Source organism: Heloderma suspectum, chromosome 1, assembly GCF_057233095.1.
Source record: "Heloderma suspectum isolate Gila_16-S chromosome 1, 16-S_ref, whole genome shotgun sequence".
In the NCBI taxonomy this organism is placed as follows: domain Eukaryota; kingdom Metazoa; phylum Chordata; class Lepidosauria; order Squamata; family Helodermatidae; genus Heloderma; species Heloderma suspectum.
Window position 1 is genome coordinate 45861756 of NC_139458.1, and position 18246 is coordinate 45880001.

At 42.3% G+C, this 18246-nt stretch overlaps 1 protein-coding gene across 1 annotated transcript in view; it reads right to left on the reverse strand.

Annotated features, from left to right (window-relative positions):
• Positions 1-18246, reverse strand: part of NRXN3 (neurexin 3) — a 1900058-nt gene that overhangs the window by 1308187 nt on the left and 573625 nt on the right. The window contains exon 7 of the mRNA XM_084841335.1: positions 15064-15090. Within this exon, the coding sequence (XP_084697461.1) occupies positions 15064-15090 (27 nt within the window). The remainder of the gene's footprint in view (positions 1-15063; positions 15091-18246) is intronic.

Consider the following 18246-nt stretch of genomic DNA (forward strand, 5'->3'; position numbering starts at 1 on the left):
CCGCAGAGTCGCTGCGGAGTGGAGCCAGCCAGGGAGGATTCCAGGGGGAGGGACGGAGCGCCTCCGCACCACCACGGACGCCCCAGATCGAAAAGGTAAGTACTTTTCGTACATCCTGACTCAGAAGTCCACCTGAGTTCAATGGGGCTTACTCTGTAGTAAGTGTGCTTAGGGCTGCAGCTTTGAAGTATGAGGCAACCAACAGAAAAAAACATAACTAGCTCTGTATATTTAGCAACACTTTGGATTTCTGCTTCTCAGACAGCAGCCCTCCAGCTACAGAAGTGTATGCCAATACACAATTTACTTGATAACTGAAAAGATGCTATCTTGTCTTCCATATGGCTTATATGCTTATTCATATATTTACAAAAGTTAAATAAATGCTTCATAAATAGATACTTCCTTGCATTGGTTTTGTTTTACTGTATTCTTGAGCTGACTACTGCAGGGGTTTAAAATAATAATAATAATAATGATAATAATAATAATAATAATAATAATAATGATGATGATGATGATGATGATGCAGTACACAGTACAATATTTAGCTTGTACAGTAAAATGCTGAATAGATATGATTGACAATGAATTCTCCCAAATAATGTATTGATATATATCTTGGGGAAATTCTGCTGCATAAAATAGATGTTTACAAAAAGAGACAGCTGGAAGAAAGCAATTCTTTCTACTGAAATTTCAAGACACCTGTCTCTTTAAAAAGGGATTGAAAGAACTCATTCATTCAATACAAGGCTGTTTCTCAAAACATATTTAAAGGCAGATGCAAAATCTTTTAAGCCACCCCTTGAATGCAAATGTAACATGAAAACTGGGAATATCTATGCCAGAAAGAAGATCTGTGTACGAAGTTTGTTTGTTTGTTTGTTTGTTTTAAGCCATGGGTCTTCTCTCAGAGACGTGATGCAGGCAGCGTGATTAGTTTTGCTGGTACATTAGTTCAGTAAACCACTCACTGCAGATTAAATTCTTTCCTCCACCACCCGCACCCAATGAATTAATCAGTGGGGACTGACTGAAAGGCACACTGCCGTGCAGGCAAGTGGGATGCATCAGCTCAGCTGCAATCTATATCAGAGCTATATCAATGTGGCATCCATGTGCCAAATTCAATGAAAGTGAAACTTAAAGATAGCTTATCCTTCCACTTTATTTCCGAAGCGGTAGGTAATTTGCATCCATCTTAGAGAGACTATGGAAGAGTTTTCATTCTAGGAAATAAAGCTGGCACCATCAGAAAGTCTTGATTTTGTATCTCCCACAAGGTTCATGAGGTCTGAAGATTTTATAGCTATGTTGATTTCCTGTAAGAAATAATTTTTATTCTAATAAGTCCTTGCCATTATGACAGGGAGGGGGGTAGAAGAGAGAAGATATATATCTTGCAGGGATTCCAGTGGAGGGGGCACCACACATATTTATGTGGAGTCCCTCTCTATGAAATCATGACTCCACAATGTTGGGGGGAGGCAAGTTGTGCTCTGCATTTGCCAGTGTCCCCAAGGACAATATTGTACTTTTACTCCCAGGAATAAATGGCAATGGCACACACATGTATGGAACAAGGTAAAGGGCCAATGAACAATGACTATCCCCCCAGTCTCTAGTGAGATCCCAGTTTCTTGGAAGGGAAAGCAGGTTTTGGTGCTCCACTTGAAGCCTTATGGATTATACTTGCTTTATTTGTCCCAATAGAACTAACTGGGAGCCATTCAGAATTGAACCTGACTGTCTCTGCATAGCTCCTCCATTTCATAGTCGTAGTAGAGAATGGGTGGGAATGGGTGGCATAGATATATAGATATAGTAATGTGATGGGAAATAAAGATGGCCTTTCTAACAATATTACAATTTAGTTAACAAGAGCTTTATGGAAAACTCAAGGTGAATTATGAATTACTTGTGAATAGGGACATATGAGAATTTCATTTTAGTCTGCAAATCACTTGAAAATGCCCCATTCGCAATCCTGAACGCCAATGAAAACGGGGGCACATTTTCTCCAGAAATGTCCACAGTTTCCCAGACTTGCCTTCACATTGGCAAAATACGTACTTGAAAAATACACAACGTTCTTAACATGAACATCTTTCTTAAAATACACACATGTTAAATCACCCACACTTTAGTCTATGAGGGAAATTTGTGCAGTTTTTGGAAATTTCCACAGATTTGGTCATTGTTTGCACAACTTTCACATTTGACAGAGGTTTGTTTTCCACCATTTTCCCGTTCACGCAAAATAAGCAGTGAGTGCACATTGAGGAGAGATGAGAAGAGAACTGATGTTTAGAGCATCTTGGTGAACTTGAACATCACTGGTTCGTCCATCCCTACCTGTGGGGAAGGTACTATTTCATGGCTTATGGATGTGAGAACTATAAGGGCTCAGGGTTGATCCTTCTCTCCAGTGGTATCGAGATTTGTGAATTCTTTGCCAGCCCCAAATCCCACCAGAAAAGAATTATTTTTACCTGGCACCTAAGTGCCATCACGGAGGTGGCCCTACAGCAAAGGCCAAGGCCCTTGCTACATACCCACCAACTGACGCTCTGATGGTGGTGGGACACAGAAAAAGCCTCCCACAATGACTGGAGTGGATGTGCAGGAACATGCAGGGGGAGACAATCTTTTAAGTATCCTGATCAAAAAGCATTTAGAGCAGGGGCAAGGAACTGTTATGCTTCTGAGAGCCATTCCCACTAGACCAGTGTGATGGACAGGAAGATGTCAGGGAGGCTCCCCTATGCCCTGCCCCATCCCCTGACTCTCTGTCCATTTCACTTTTCACCATGTAGAGAGAGCCACAGAGCTCTATGCCTGCATGGAGAAAGGAACTTACCCCGAGCATGGAAGACCAGCTCCTCCAAGTGCCACCTGAGTCCCTTTCTCCATCCAGGGAGAGGCCTGGAGCTCCAAGCCTCTCTCTGCATTGAGAAAACTAAATGGGAAGGGAGCAGCAAATGGCATCAGGGGCTAAAAGAGAGGTAGGATCCACAGAGGTTCCTTCATGAGAATCTCTATTGGATGGATTCAGCATTGGGGCTGTAAGATCCCCACTCCTGATTTAAAGCTTTAAAAGTTGTAAACTGTTCAGGATGTCAAATGTAATGACCGGCACGTTGAATTGGGACTTGGAAACAGATGAGGAGCCAAGACAGTGAATATGTTGTAACAGGAGCCCTATTCAGGTGTTCTGCTTCTGTATAGAATCAATGAGTAGGGTGCAAAGCAAGGATGAGCACACTAACTCTGACCCCATCACCCTCTGTGAGTTGGAGGAACAAAATCTGCAGTGAAGAACCTTTTCTACTTGCCATGTAAAACCCTAATTTCCCAGTGTTCTGTATTACATGCGGAGCCAAAACAACTCCAAAAGAGGCATGCTCACCCTTCCATTTTGGCTCTACACATAGATAGAATGTCTGAATAGAGTTAATGAAGTTGCATGATCCGAATAACTGGCCCCAGTCAAAACTGTGGATGCAGCATTTTGAAACCAGCTTGGGTAAAGAGAACCCAGGCAGGGTCACACATGCTTCAGCTATATCAAGGTTGGATTAGATAACACAGTCTTTTTGGAACTGCCTTTGAAATGTGTTCTGCAAATTCATCTGGGCCCCATCCTTCAGTGACTCTACCTTCTCACTGCCATTATCACCAACTTCTACTGCTCCTCATCTGCTTTCTCATCATTGCTACCACTTGCTTGCTTGACAGGCAGAGAGCCAGTGAGCAAGTCGGCAGCAGCATCTTACTAGTGGTTTTCACCACCACCACCACCACCACCATCATCTGGGCCAGAGCAAGAGTCATGAACAAGCCAGTTGCACTGGCAAAGAGGAGGAGCAACTCCAGGGGGGCTCTTCTCAGTGGGGCCCTATTGGGGTGACAGCCCTCAGCAGGTACCCAACCATGCCTACCCTTGATGTCAGCACAGTTCATAATTGCATCATTTCACATCTGTCTGCACTGAATTCAACAAGGAGACAGAAAGAGGCTGCAGCTCCTCTTGGCAACTCAGTACTGTGACTTAAGACCATTGGAGAAAATAGCATCTTCAATAGTAGGTTGCATTTTGCCTTCACCAGATGTTTTGCAGGCTCTTCCTATTGATTTCAATACAATTATCCATTAAAACAAACATTATTCAAACTTTTTAAGAATTCAGGGTTGTTGTTGTTTTGGACAGGGGCAATTGTAAACACCCAAATACTCCTCCAGAGAATCTGACCCCCAAACCAGATTCTACCAAATCAAGTTCCAATCTGGAAACAGTGCCAGAAATACGGAACCTCACAATTGGGGTGGGATCCAGTTGAGAGAGATTCTGTAAATATCCCTAATGAAAGTCCCATTCAGAAGTACCAAGCTGAGGAAGGCTGCTCTAATCTATTCGGAATGTAGAAGCTGTTGTAAAGCATGGAATGGTGGTAAGGGGGGAGAAGAGAAATTGTGTGGTTCATAACTGAAGTACTACACGTGGATGTTTAACACAACCACTACCACCCTGCCCAGTAAGACCATTAAGTCCAGGTCCAAAATTACCTAGCTGCACCACGGGGGTGGGGAGCGGGGGGAGGTTAATAGCAGAATGTCAACACAATTGTGTAAGTGATAGGAATATGAAGGCTCATATAGCCCATCCTTACCTCTACAGGTTATTATAAGATTTGTTATTAAAATGTATTGTTTAATATACTGATTTGATAACACAAACAAATGTAGTATCATACCCAACTGGGCAGTCTGTTCCAAATTTGAAGGGAATGCTTCCAGTTGAAACAGTGGCAAAACTTCTTTTCTTTTAGATAAAAGGGAGGGGGGGAGGGGGGAGGAGGGGGGAGGAGAAGCCCTCAGGCACTTTGTCTTTCATGGTAAACCTGTCCCCACCTAAAGGTCTTAGAATCCCCCCCTTTTATCAAAGAGGATAAATGGTCCTGCAAAGGAGGCGAGGCATATTCAGCCTAGCTTTACTTTGGTGCTAGGGGTCTCCCTATGCTATATTATGATGGAAATGATAAATAAATTGATTGTTTTATGCATCTCCTTTTTATCTCCAAAGGCACAATGCGTATACACTAAGGAAGGGGGATCATTTGGTTTGGTCAGAATTTTTATGCAAACCAATCTAATGAGCACTTCCCAGACTAACGTGCAGATGAAACAGTTATCCTTCGGACTGCATACTTCTCCAAATTTTGCAGTGTGGTTCTCAGCTCAAAATTTGCATATGAAACCAATTTTGCATGCTTTTCTATGGTGGAATGATAAAGCACAAATAAATGGTTTGTTTTATGTATTTCTCTGAAGACACAATGGTCAAATCAGTCAATCCTAAAGGAAATCAACCCTGACTGCTCATTGGAAGGACAGATACTGAAGCTGAAGCTCAAATATTTTGGCCACCTAATGCAAAGAGAAAACTCACTGGAAAAGACCCTGATGCTGGGAAAGATTGAAGGCAAAAGGAGAAGGGGCCGGCAGACGATGAGATGGCTAGATAGCATCACCGATGCAATGAATATGGACTTGAGCACACTCCGGGAGACAGCGCAGGACAGGAAGGCCTGGCGTGCTATGGTCCATGGGGTCACGAAGAGTCAGACACGACTTAACGGCTGAACAACAACAGCTATGTGCATCAACTGCATTTGATCTGCATCTTTATGCAAACCGACCTACTTTGCATTTCCCAGGCTAATATGCAGATCAGAACACAGTTATCCTTCAGACTGCACACATTGCTGAATTTTGCAATACAGTTCTTAGTTCAAAAATGGCGTACATCATATGCATATGTGCAAAAATGCATATATTAGGAAATGTTGCATGCAAAAGTGCATATAGCAAGGTAAGTTTCATACGTTAGGGAAAAATGTGTATGAAAATAAATGTGTGTTTTCATTTTTTAAAAAAATGCAGAATGATGCAGAAATTGGATAAAATGGGTTTAAGATTGAATACATCTGAAACTGGTATAGACTGGAAATAGATAGATTTGTCCATGCCTAGTAGATTTCAATGATGTGGCAATAATGAGGTCTTCAGAAAAATGATGTGGTAGTGGTAGCTAGGGATGGCAGAGAATTCCGCTGTAGACCCAAATGAGGCCGAATTCTTTGGAATCCAGCCTCCGGAATCCAAGGCAGAATGGATCACTTACCCATGCCTCCCGAGGATTCCCTCCAGAACAGCCCACTGGCTCCAGACCGCTTACGATACGGTAATGGCAGCGATCACAGACGCAAATGGCATATTGGACGCCACTTGCAGCCATAAAGCCCTTAGTTTAACCTAATTGCAGCCATTTACGGCCAGGATCTCTTCTCGATCATCCCAGAGTGCAGGACACAGAATAAGGGGCTAAAGTTACAGGAAGCCAGATTCCGGCTGAACATCAGGAAAAACTTCCTGACTGTTAGAGCAATATGACAATGGAACCAATTACCTAGAGAGGTGCTGGGCTCTCCCACACTGGAGGCATTCCAGATGAGGCTGGGCAGCCATCTGTAGGGATGTCAGAGAATTCCGCCACTTATCTCGGTGAAGCCAAATGCCAGTGCATTCAGCCCCCCGAACTCCATGGCGGAATGGCCTGCCACCGCCCCGCGGATCCCCCCCAGGACGAGACTTACCTGGGGCGGATGTTCCGGGTGGTGGCGGCGGCTCTGGCGGTGGCTCCGGCGGTGGCGGCTGGTCTTCCGACCGGCTGCTGCTGCCGCCGCCATTTACAGTCTTGTAAAACAACAACAACAACGTGATAGGCTACATAAAGATTTACGTAGCCTATCATGGCTGGGTTTAAAAAAAAACAAAAACGACGTGATAGGCTACGTAAAGATTTACGTAGCCTATCATGGCTGGGTTAAAAAAAAAAACGCGTATGCAAATGGCGGTGGCTACGGCTGCCGCCATTTGCGTTCCTTATTTTTGGCCATCTTAGTCTATGTAAGTATTTACATAGACTATGATGGCGAAAATAAAGGGGAACGCAAATAGCGTAGCAGGTGCTATTTGCGTCCTTTTTTGATTCGCCGTTTTAGCCTACGTAAATATTTACCCTATTTGCGTTCCCCTTTATTTTCGCCGTCATAGTCTACATAAATATTTACGTAGATTAAGACGGGAAAAATAAGGAATGCAAATGGTGGCGGCCGTAGCCGCCGCCATTTGCGTACGCGGTCCCCCCCCCCCCCGAACCCTCCACGGCTGGAAATCCGGCTGCGGATGGCTCTGGCCTGGCTGGGCCTGGCCGGCTGCTCCGCGGAGCTGCCACGGAGCACAGCCAGCCGCGGAGGATTCCAGGGGGGAGGAATGGATCACCTCCCCCCCCATCGAGGATTCTGGGGGGAGGGACAGAACACCTCCCCCCCCCACCATCAACATAATCCACGGAAAGGTAATTGACTTTCGTACATCCCTAGCCATCTGTTGGGGATGCTCTGACTTGGATTCCTGCATTGAGCAGGGGGTTGGACTCAATGGTCTTCTAGGCCCCTTCCAACCCTACTGTTCTAAGATTCTAGAATTACATATCTGCAAGACCCCAAGCTGCCATTTTTAAGCAAAAAGGCAGATAGCTAAGGGGACAGGCAGCTGCAGGACCCACTAACCAGGTGCCTGGCTGCTCGGTGAGTGGATGTGGGTGAGCGTGCGGTGGTGGCAGCTCAGAAGGGCCCAGCGAAACTGGTGGTGACGAGTCCATCCATCCCTACTCAGGACTTCCTAGAAAGGCATAAAGAGCACTGCATAGCTTCTGAATGTTGACTGTAGGTAAAATTCTGGAACAGGAACTTTATCATTCCATTAAGGAAGCGCCTTCCTTGGAGTCAAGCAGAGCTGAACAGAAACTGCTTTGGGAACATTTTTGGAAGTGTTAAAAAAGAAAGCTGCCTTGTGAGCATTTTAATGTTGTATGGTTAACTGTTTTCAGATATCTTTTCAGATACTGAAATGGTCTATACACTGATTAAATAAATATATAATAAATAGTGAAAGATTTAGTGTTCTCAACAGCTAATAATAACTCTTATGGTCACTCTATATATTTCAAGCTTGGCAGCTGAGTAAAAATGGCTCTCCCAGTCCCATGCAGGGAATTTAGGGGGAAGATTTCCGAAAAAAAATTTCAGGGAAGGATTAATAGCCAGGAAAGAGCTCCGGCTATTGGGCAGTATAGAGATGTAAATAACAACAACATTTTCAGTGAGGGGTTTATTGGGTATTGGTGGCAGTGGCTTTTTATTTTTATTTTAAAACCATGTTGTTTTGCTGCCACTGCAACGGGCAGCAAAAGCAGAAGAGCATTGCTTAGAGGGGGAAGGAGCATTGCTTAGAGTGGGAAGGAGCATTGCTTAGAGGGAATACTATATCACCAAAATAAATATAGCAGCCACTATCAATATCCAGTAAGCCCCCACTCCCAAACTGGTGAATTCTGGAACAATTCTGGTGCCTCACCTAAAAACACTGTGTCTCAAATTTTGCCCCTGCCGTAATTTCATGGCATTTCTTGAGAACTTTTATCTGAGTACTAGAATTAATTACCAAGTTGGTCCCTTTTCTAATTTTGCAAAGTGATGATAATATAGGTTGAATCAATTTACTACTCACAGTAGTACCTATGTATATACTCCATCAATGCCCTTGTGAGAAATTTTATGTTAATCAAATGATTAAATGATTAAGAGCTCTTAAGAGAGGTATAGAGAAATGTATTTGTAACATATGCACCATATTCACTGAAAGTTCCAGTGCCTCCTTTGTGGATATTGTTAAAAACAAAATAATGGAATCAATTCACTTTCCTCCTGGGGGCTATAGAAAGAGAAAAGTGGGTTTTCAGTTTGCACAGATTAGGGCGCAATCCTATGGCCACTAGTCAGCAGCTAGATGGCCATAGGATAGATCGGTTTCCGAGAACCGACCTCCAGCCCCTTCCTACACTGCCTCGTAGGTGGCGCGGAATGGCCCCGCGCTCCAAAGAAAAGCATGGAGCAGTAAAAACGGGGCATTCCTGGGGGTGTGCCAGGGCAGGGAAGTCAGAAATGCTGGTACGACACATCCTATGCTCTCCGAGGTCCCATGGCTAGAGAGCCAAAATTGGCTGTCTAGCCATGAAAGCCAGGCAGGGGGAGTGAGGAGGAGATCCACTCCTCACCACTCCTCCCACCCTGCACTTGATAGGTGGTCATCTCCGGGCTTGGAAGTGACCGTCGACCCAGATAGGATTGCTCCCTTAATAGCTAAAGTCCTCAGTGAATACCTTCTTCCTTCCCTTGCCTTTGTTCTCCCTTCCCTTTTCATAATAGCTTTGTGTGACAGAATTTTTCATACACTGAAAATGTTTCAGTCATGTAAAGATCTGTGTAAAGTATTTCCCATGCATTTCTCATTGCTCATGACATGGTCATCACAGGTTTTCTGCAATTTCCCCTTTCTTCCCCACAGTAAAGACTGAAACTATGAGATCAATCAATCAATCCCCTTCTTGTGCAGAACAGCTCTTCTCATCCCTCTTCTCCTGAGAGCAACACCTGTGACCATTTCTCCATTTGATATTACAGGCCAGTGAGCCTTATGGCTTCCTACCCTGAGGTATAAAAGCTTCCACTGGGCTTGGTCCCAAAAATAATTCTTTCAGATAGCATACAATATTATTTCTGTTATCCCTTGAAGAGGCTATAATCCTATGGATTCTTGCCTGAGAGTCAGCCTCTTTGAACTCAGTAGTACTTAGTAGAGATGAATGAGAAATTCATTTTAGTTTGTTTCTGATCAGGATTTTACCCAGTTCTTGCCTTCTAGGCTGAACATGGACTCAGCCACAATCTACAGCCGAAGTCCGTACATTTCCGAGCTTGCAATGCAATTTGCCAACCAAACAATAACAGTGTTCGACAGCATGTGTACACTTCAATGACTGCATTTAAAAAATGTGCACAAATATGCTTTAATCATGGGAGAAGAAAGCATACATTTAAAAAATGAATACATTTCAAAATGAGTACATTTAAAAAATGAGTACATTTCAAAAATCTGCACAATTGATGCATATATTTGGAAAAAATATACATGGAAATATGCATAGATTTTCACGTGAAAAGAAAAAAAAAACCCAAATCTCACAATCTGATACAGACATGAGTCAGAATAAGCTTCAAGATGGAATTCAGAGAACTTCTGTGAGCTGAAGTTTTGCTGATCAACACAACCCTAGTAATTACCTCTGAGTAGGCATGTATAGGATTGCACTGAGAGTCAGCTGAATGTAATCCCCATCAAACACAAGATAGATTGGTTTGAATCTATAATAGATTGCTTGTATGGAATACTTAAGGAGAACACAGGAACATAGGAAGCTGCCTTATACTGAGTAAGACTATTGGTCTGTCTAACCCAGTTATGGACACTGAATGGCAGCCAATCTCCAGGGTTTCAGGCAGGTGTTTTTCCAGCCCTAACTGGAGATGCTGGGAACTGAAGCTGGGACCTTCTGTTTGCAAAGCATGTGCTCTACCACTGAGCTAGGACCCCTCCCATCCCACTCCCAAAATATGATTTACTGAAGGGAGGCTATGAGATAATAAGTTTACTTCTAAAATGGAAACTGGTGAATATTCGTCAAAGCTCTTGACTCAAGTATTAAACCAACCAATACCATGCTAAAAACGCATAGTAGATGTGGTACTCTGGATGTAAACAATGTCTCCTGTCAGTTATGGACATATAACAAGGATGATCAAAGAAAGGTTTATAAGTGTGTGTGGTAAAGAAGAGACTACAGGCTCCTTTTGATGGCCACTAAACGTAATCAATGCTACTAGCATGAATCCTATGACTCTCTCCCCTCCACTAGGAACTCAAAGGTGAAAGAGAAAGAACAAAATGACTCAGTGACTGGTCTGCTACTGCAGCAGACAGACACAGCCAAAGCAGGGAGAACATTGCAAAACAGAATGATTCTGGCCACTGAGAGGCAGCGTAAGTGGCATGTAATTGTGGTGATGGACCAGAGCATGTCAATATGGGAATGCCACTGGCAGCAGATGTGAGCAGGGCAAACTTACCTGGGACCAGGACTCAGCCATGGGCATTAGGAATAATTTGCCATGTCCAATTTTGTACAATGCTGGGGGAATTTTGCCCATCACTAATAATCAACTTAGAGAGCAATCCTATGCCCCATAGACAGCATCTGGGAGAGATAGGATTTTTCAGTTTCCCTGCTCCAAGCTCTTAGACAGTGAGCTTGTAGCTGGGAAACGGTGCTCTCTGCCCCCTCCCCTGCCCCCTCGTAGCTCACGCAGAGAGAACAGTACCACCACTGCCTCCGTGCTCATAACACAGAGCATGGAGGGGTGAAAACAGGGCGTTCCAGGCAGCAGGGATTGGAGGAGATGACAGAAGCTGTTTTAGACAGCTTCCTATGTGGTCTCCAGTCCCATTCCCGCCCCCGCCCCAAAGCTGCACATGGACACATGAAAATGTGTGTCTAAGGAAAGGGCAGGCTGGCTGCAGCAGGGAGGGAATCCTCTCCTCCATGCTGCTTCTGCCCTGCATTGGATAGGCAGTCACCTCTGGCTTCAGGGGAGGCCAGAGGTGCCCATCTATCTCTATAGGCTTGCTCTCTTAAAAGACATTCTATGGACATAACTAATAGCCAACATAAAGGATATCCCATAAAGGATACTCAGAATAGTATGTCAAAAGTTAATCATATGCACCTTGGTTTTTGCTCTTCCAAAGTCAGGCCAAGATCCTGCTCTTAATTAAACAGAAACCATGGGCATCCCAGAGTTAGCTGTATTATTCTATCAATGGAGATGCCTATGCCAAAGAGGCTTTTATAGAGAGCTTTGGATAATGTATACTATAGTTTATAGAGAAAGGTGTTGGGATTCTAACCATCATGTCTGATTTCTGGAAATGATGTCCATGTAGCTGTGAAAATGAAACTCGAGCATCAACTATGTGTTTCAAATGGTATGCTTCTGTGAGCTATTGAAAATTATCCTTCCACACCAGAAAAGGACGAAATGTCCTCTTGTAGTAAAAGGACATGTGGCTATGGATTTCTTTGAAATCCTGGATCAATCATATTTCTACAAATGTTCTAGAAAGGTAGGGCTATACAGAGGAGGACCATACTACTGGTTCCAAATGAAAATACATTGACAAAAGCCAGTTGGAAAGACCACTAGAAGCTTATGTTCCATGTCTGCTTCACATGATTAATAATTTAGAATGTGCTTCCCTCATCGAAGGAGGTGCAGCTAACATACCAGTCAGAAAGATGTCAGCATACTAATAGGTTCTTAATAGGCAATTCAAGGCAAGCCTATGCTTATTCTAAGTGTCTCTTGTGGTAACTCTTGCGTGACAGAAGGATGTGTGCCACATGGCCTATCCTACATTTCCTAAACTAGCCCAGTTCCCTCAGATTTGATGGAGGATGCGAAGTACTGTTGCCTGTACTGAAGTAAGATTTAACTTTGATTTCTGATGGCTTCTATATATAGAATGGACGTGGAGGGCTGATCGTGTCCTTTCATCAAGCAGCAAAATGTCTTGGGCTGGCCCTGCCGATGGCCTTTCTTTTCTTCTCCCTTAGGAAAAGCTGATGTGAGAGAGCTGAGAAGTGACGTGTGTGTGTGTGTGTGTGTGTGTGACCGCGCACGCATACTCACAACCCCTTTTCTGCTCCAAATTGGCTTCTAAGCAGTCATTTTTTCCATGGAGTTCCAAGCATGTGTTCACATATATAACGCACACACCCTTTCTTCTTCATTTAAGTGCTTCTTAGTAGGTTATGACTATCAGGTAATGAAAAGGCAAAACCCATTTGCGATGTTTTGTCAGCCCTTGCCATGCATCTAATAAACCTTCTAAATGTAAAGCTGTGTCAGTATTTTTCCATTTTTTCATGGAATAAAACTGAACTTTTATAATGTGATGGTATTCAGGTATCTGTGATGTTACCAGTATTGTTGATCTCGTTTTTAAAGAAGAAAACTGCTCATGACACTATTCTTGATTGTCTTCACATTTGTAGTTGGATATTTTTCAATATTTTTTAGAAGCACATTTCTTCCAAAGTTCATGTTTACCACCTCATGGTGAGGAAATAAATGAAGGAAAGCAAATCATGAGGGGGAGGAGAAAGCAAGAATGACAATTTCAGGGAACATGAACAAGACACCAATCAAATAAATGGCACATTCTTTTTTTCTCTCTCTCCGTTCCTTCAACACATAAATAGAATAATGAACATCAAAGCTAGAGCCTTACCTGTTGTGATGCATTGGAGCTCTCACAGCCAGGAGTCTTAGTGGCCCAGTGGGAGAATATCAGACTTCACCATGTTTACTATCCTTTTCATGTGACTCTGTTTGCTCTTATAACAACACAGACCCAATGTGCCACGCTTAGTTAATAGAAGTGACTGCATCACCTGATACTTTAAGCAGCACTCATCCCAAAGTTCTTTGCCTTAAAGCTACATACCATCCTTTGCCACAAAGCATTTTTTTCTCTTGAGGCTGATTCTAACTTTGCTTTTTTCATAATATAGGGAAGCAGGGAGAAAATGGTCAAAGTAGGAAGAAAATGCTCAGAGATCAGAATGGTGCATGCTGCATGAGACATGTGCAACCCACAAAGCTCTCTGTAGCTGCTCCAACATTTCCATGTGTCAGATCCACACGCGACTTCAGTATTGCAAAAAATGGCATCTTTGGCTGTTTTCTCCCCACTTTCTACATGTGTCTTTTAAAAGTAAGTATACAAAAGAAATATTGGAATAAATACACAGGGGATGTTCATAAGGAGTCTTCGACTGCCTAGAGCTTTCAAACATGAAATTCTTTCCCTTGATCCTCCCTCATTTAATTATGTTCCTATTTATTAATGGGGAGAAGGACCTGGAGTAGGTCATCATTGCAGAATGGATTCAGTATGTTTAGGATTCTAAATAACTAAATCATACAAGAAGAGTTTTTAGACCAAGTCATTAAAGTCCGAACTGGTATAAAAACAGGGGGAATTATGAAGAGGAAATGTATTTAAATAATAAATATGTAGAAGGCCATATAATTAAACATTTATGAAAACAAAATGATTTAATCATATGCTGAGGCTCATGAGGAAATGGGCAAAAACATCTGATGCACTGAATATTTTATCCAGTTTGGAGGGGGTGGGGGGAATCTGATATTCATCTGTTACACTTATCTTGCTTCATAAATTCCTTTTTTTTCTTCTTCTTTCCTTGAGCTTTTATTAGTAAAGGACAGTAATCTGCATGTCTGTATGTGGCGGGGGGAGGTGTGTTTCCTATTCTTAGTTGCAAACCCTGTTTCATGGTAACAAAACCTTGGCAGGGGATGCTCTAACAGAAACAGTTTTGAAAAGTTTCCCTGGAATGTCTCACTACTCAGGACAAGCATGAAAAACCAGAATGGTGATCTTCCTGTGAATTTATAAACTCCTCCCCATAAACCTTTAAAAATGCATAATCCCTTAAAAGAATAGATAATGGATAAATATCAGACAAAGCAGTCACCATCGTGGCTCAAATGAGATATACTGTTATCCGAATAAAACATTTTTTTAATTGTAGTGGAGAAGTGCATACAGTACCTGTTATTTTCTACGCAGTATCAAAACTGCCTCTAAGGATATTTTCCCCAAGATAGCAGAAAACTACTGAAACTGAAATACATTTTCAGTTGGTCCCATTCCCTGGATGCTTGTCTGCGAAGCCAGGAAATATAACATTTCATTTGCCCCTAGAGAAATCACTCTCACACACATTACATTCACATACTGCCATCACAAATCCTCCACACCTTTAGAATCTATCAAACATCTCAATCCCACTACATTAAAAATAATAATAATAATAATAATACAGTAAAAAGAAAAGAAGAAACAGTTTATAAAACAGCCAAGGAAACAATGTTAATTTCTTTGTAATATATTTGTATATATTGATATATACAGAGAAAGAGTCAAAATGAAACTTGAGGGAAAACTTACTGGCGTTACAGTTTATCCTGATACAGTCTAGATGGGGAAAAATAAATGAAAGATGAAATTGCATCCTTCAAGGTAACAGCTGCAGACATCCAAAAACAATCAGTCCACCCTTCCGGGGACAGACACACGCAAAGAGATGTGGCCATTTTATATTTATATACATTCTGTACAAGCTCAGGAATGGTTGTATACCTACAGTATATTCTACAGAAATATCAGATTCATATACCTACTCCAGTACTGTGTGTATGTGTGTGTGCATGTACAAAAAATAAGTATGTACTATATACTTCTATGTAGCAATTCAGAGAATCCTTTTCCTTGTAAGGAAAATGGTGCCTTGAAGATTATCTAATGATTCTCATCAAGAACTACTAATTAAAAATAGCTAGCCTGTCATTAAGGTACAGATATTCTCCCTCAAAATGCAAGTATTTCCCACCCATGGCATTAAAAAAACCTCCTAGGGTTGTTGTGGTGGGGTTTTTTTAAAGAAGTGTGATGCACTGCTTCTTTTGAATGACTAGTGTCTTTGCATAAATACACACCTACCCAATAGAGTATACCTGTAGGATTGGCTTGGAAAGATTTGCTGCTTAACCCTTTCCACCTCTCCTAAGGACAAGCCCATTCCCCTTGCAATAGCCCAAAATGCTTTAGGGAGAAAATGTGTGTTGTTACTGCTTTTCAAACTGAGGAAAGGGTTAACATACTGCCCCTTGTCCCCTATCATAAAATGGCCACTTGCAAACAGCTAACCGCACAAACGCCCAGCCCAGATTTCAGTGCATTTTGGAGAGTTAGTGTATTTTTGATTGGTTGGGGTGGGTTGATACAAAGGCATCCAGCCAGCCAGCTCTTCAGAGCCCTGTCTCACCTTGCTGCCTGAATGTTACGATTTAATGATGCACCTATAACATTCAGGAAGAAGATGAAATAGGCAGTACAGTGGCAGGTGTGGTCATCTTTGACAACCTCATGTGCTTCACTCAGATGTTTCAGACAGTATAAATGGAGAAAAACAAATGAACAAACAGGGTCAAGGTAACAGACTAATTTGCATATATTAATGCATAGGAACATTCTGTTAAAATGGATAGGAAAATGGGAATTTCAGCTGGGAGATTTCTGAGTGCTCACTGTTCCTTCTGAACATGATAGATGCTTCAAGGGCATGGTCAGAACTTCATAAGAGGAAAGCATCTAGGAAAGCATTCTGTCTCCTTCAATTCTTGGGTTATGAACATGGTTTTCCCCAACCTGGTGCCCTCTGGGTGGGTTGGACTACAACTCCCATAATCCCTTAGCCAGATTATGGGAGTTGTAATCCAGCACATCCGGAGGGCATCAGCTTGGGGAAGGCTGTGCTTGAGTGTCTCAAAGTCTGTCTGAGTAACACCTCTCAGCAGCAGAAAGAAAGTGTGACTGGACTTAAGGCCCAGGACACGAGTAAGTGTTGCACTCTTCCAGCAATCCAGACTAAACATCATTTTTTAAAAGACCTATTCTTGGGTAGCCAGAAACTTGGATAGTGGAGGATGGCCTCTATTTCAGGCAGAGTGGATGATGCTCACTACACTGCAACTTAGGGGAAGAGCTTTGTCTTCATATCCTACAAATTTGAAAAGGGCAACCCTTCTAATTGCTAAAATAAAAAGCAATTTAAAAAAGGAAAGGAAAAGAATGCATAGAATCTGAGTGATCAGGAATAAACCAATCAGGAGTAGTGAAGCCACAGAGAGTCTGTTGTCCAGCAGAACTTCTCTTAAGAAAATATGGGTTTGGTTTCGTGCGATTAGGTTTGTCATGTGTCGTCAACCGCAACAGAAAAGTGGGAGCAAACAGTCCTTGAGCATTTGGTACAATCACCATACAGGGGTGGCTATATCCCCTTTACAGGTGTGTGTTGGTGGGGTGAGATATAAAAGTAGATAAAAGGGAAGTATATATATTCACTTCTTCCCAAAGCTGGGGGCAGGAGGGTGAAGGGAAGGAGAGAGAGAGAAAATGTTAGAGATTGTATTTGAGCAAGTGAGAGAGAGATTATATTTGAGAGATTAAAAATTGTTTTAAAAAAATGTTTAAAATGGGGATATAGGTTAGTGGGGGGGGGGTTAATGCTAGGCCTGTAACAGGTTAACTCCATTTAAGGAACTTACTCAAAGTTGCAAAAACTCATTAGGATTCTCTCATAAATGGTTCTGATATAATAAGTCTTTTCCTGTCTCTTTCGGGTGTTATTAACAGATTTGCTTTATTTCAGTTTAGCTTTCTGTTCCAAGTTCTCTCTTGGCTGACTGCAAATCAGAGCACATTATCATGATATATTCTCTCCCTCTCCTTGGGATTTGCTAGTCACTTTTTATTGCAATTTCCATGGTTTGCTGTGACATCTTTTATGCAACCAATTGAGATTATACCTATTGGGTTTACCCACCAGGTTTGCGATTAAAGTAACAGTGCAGGGATAGGAGATGGCAGCAGCATCTGTATACACATTAAGAAACTTGGATACAGACATCCAGAGGAGTATTTATATTATACATGTTATATATATATATATATATATATATATATATATATATATACACATACATATACACATATATATTAATTTGGATAATATTAAGTAGCCACATAAGGGGCAAATTCTTACTTCTGGGAAATGAAAGAAAATTCATCATAGGGCTTCAGTAGACAAGACTGCTGGTCCATGAATCAAACACCCTTGGTTAAAGAAAGAAGAAATGAATGACCACAAAATCCAAGGAGTCATTAGTATTGCCCAAAAGGATGATGCTTAGCATAATGTGAGATTGGGAAGTGCAGCTGATCGAAAACACTTCCTTGGAGGAGCTTGAGTCAATACAAGCTGGATGCGTCTCCTACCCCAAGGCAGGTGCTTTACTGGTGTCCTCCCGGAAGGCAAGTTATGGAAGGAGGGCCAGAGAAGTTGAATGACCTTAAAACATGAGCCTGTGGCAGTACCACAATGCCAACCTACCAGACCAGAAGGCCAAGGATGAAGGTGGCTGTATTCTGCATGACTGCCCACTGCTCTCACTCTCAGCACATATGCTTTAAGCAACAGGGTTAATTCTGGGGCATCTGTGAAGCTATGACTCACTGAATTCTCTCTCTCTCTTTCTCTCTCCCTCCTTCCTTCCTCTATATTTTCTCAAC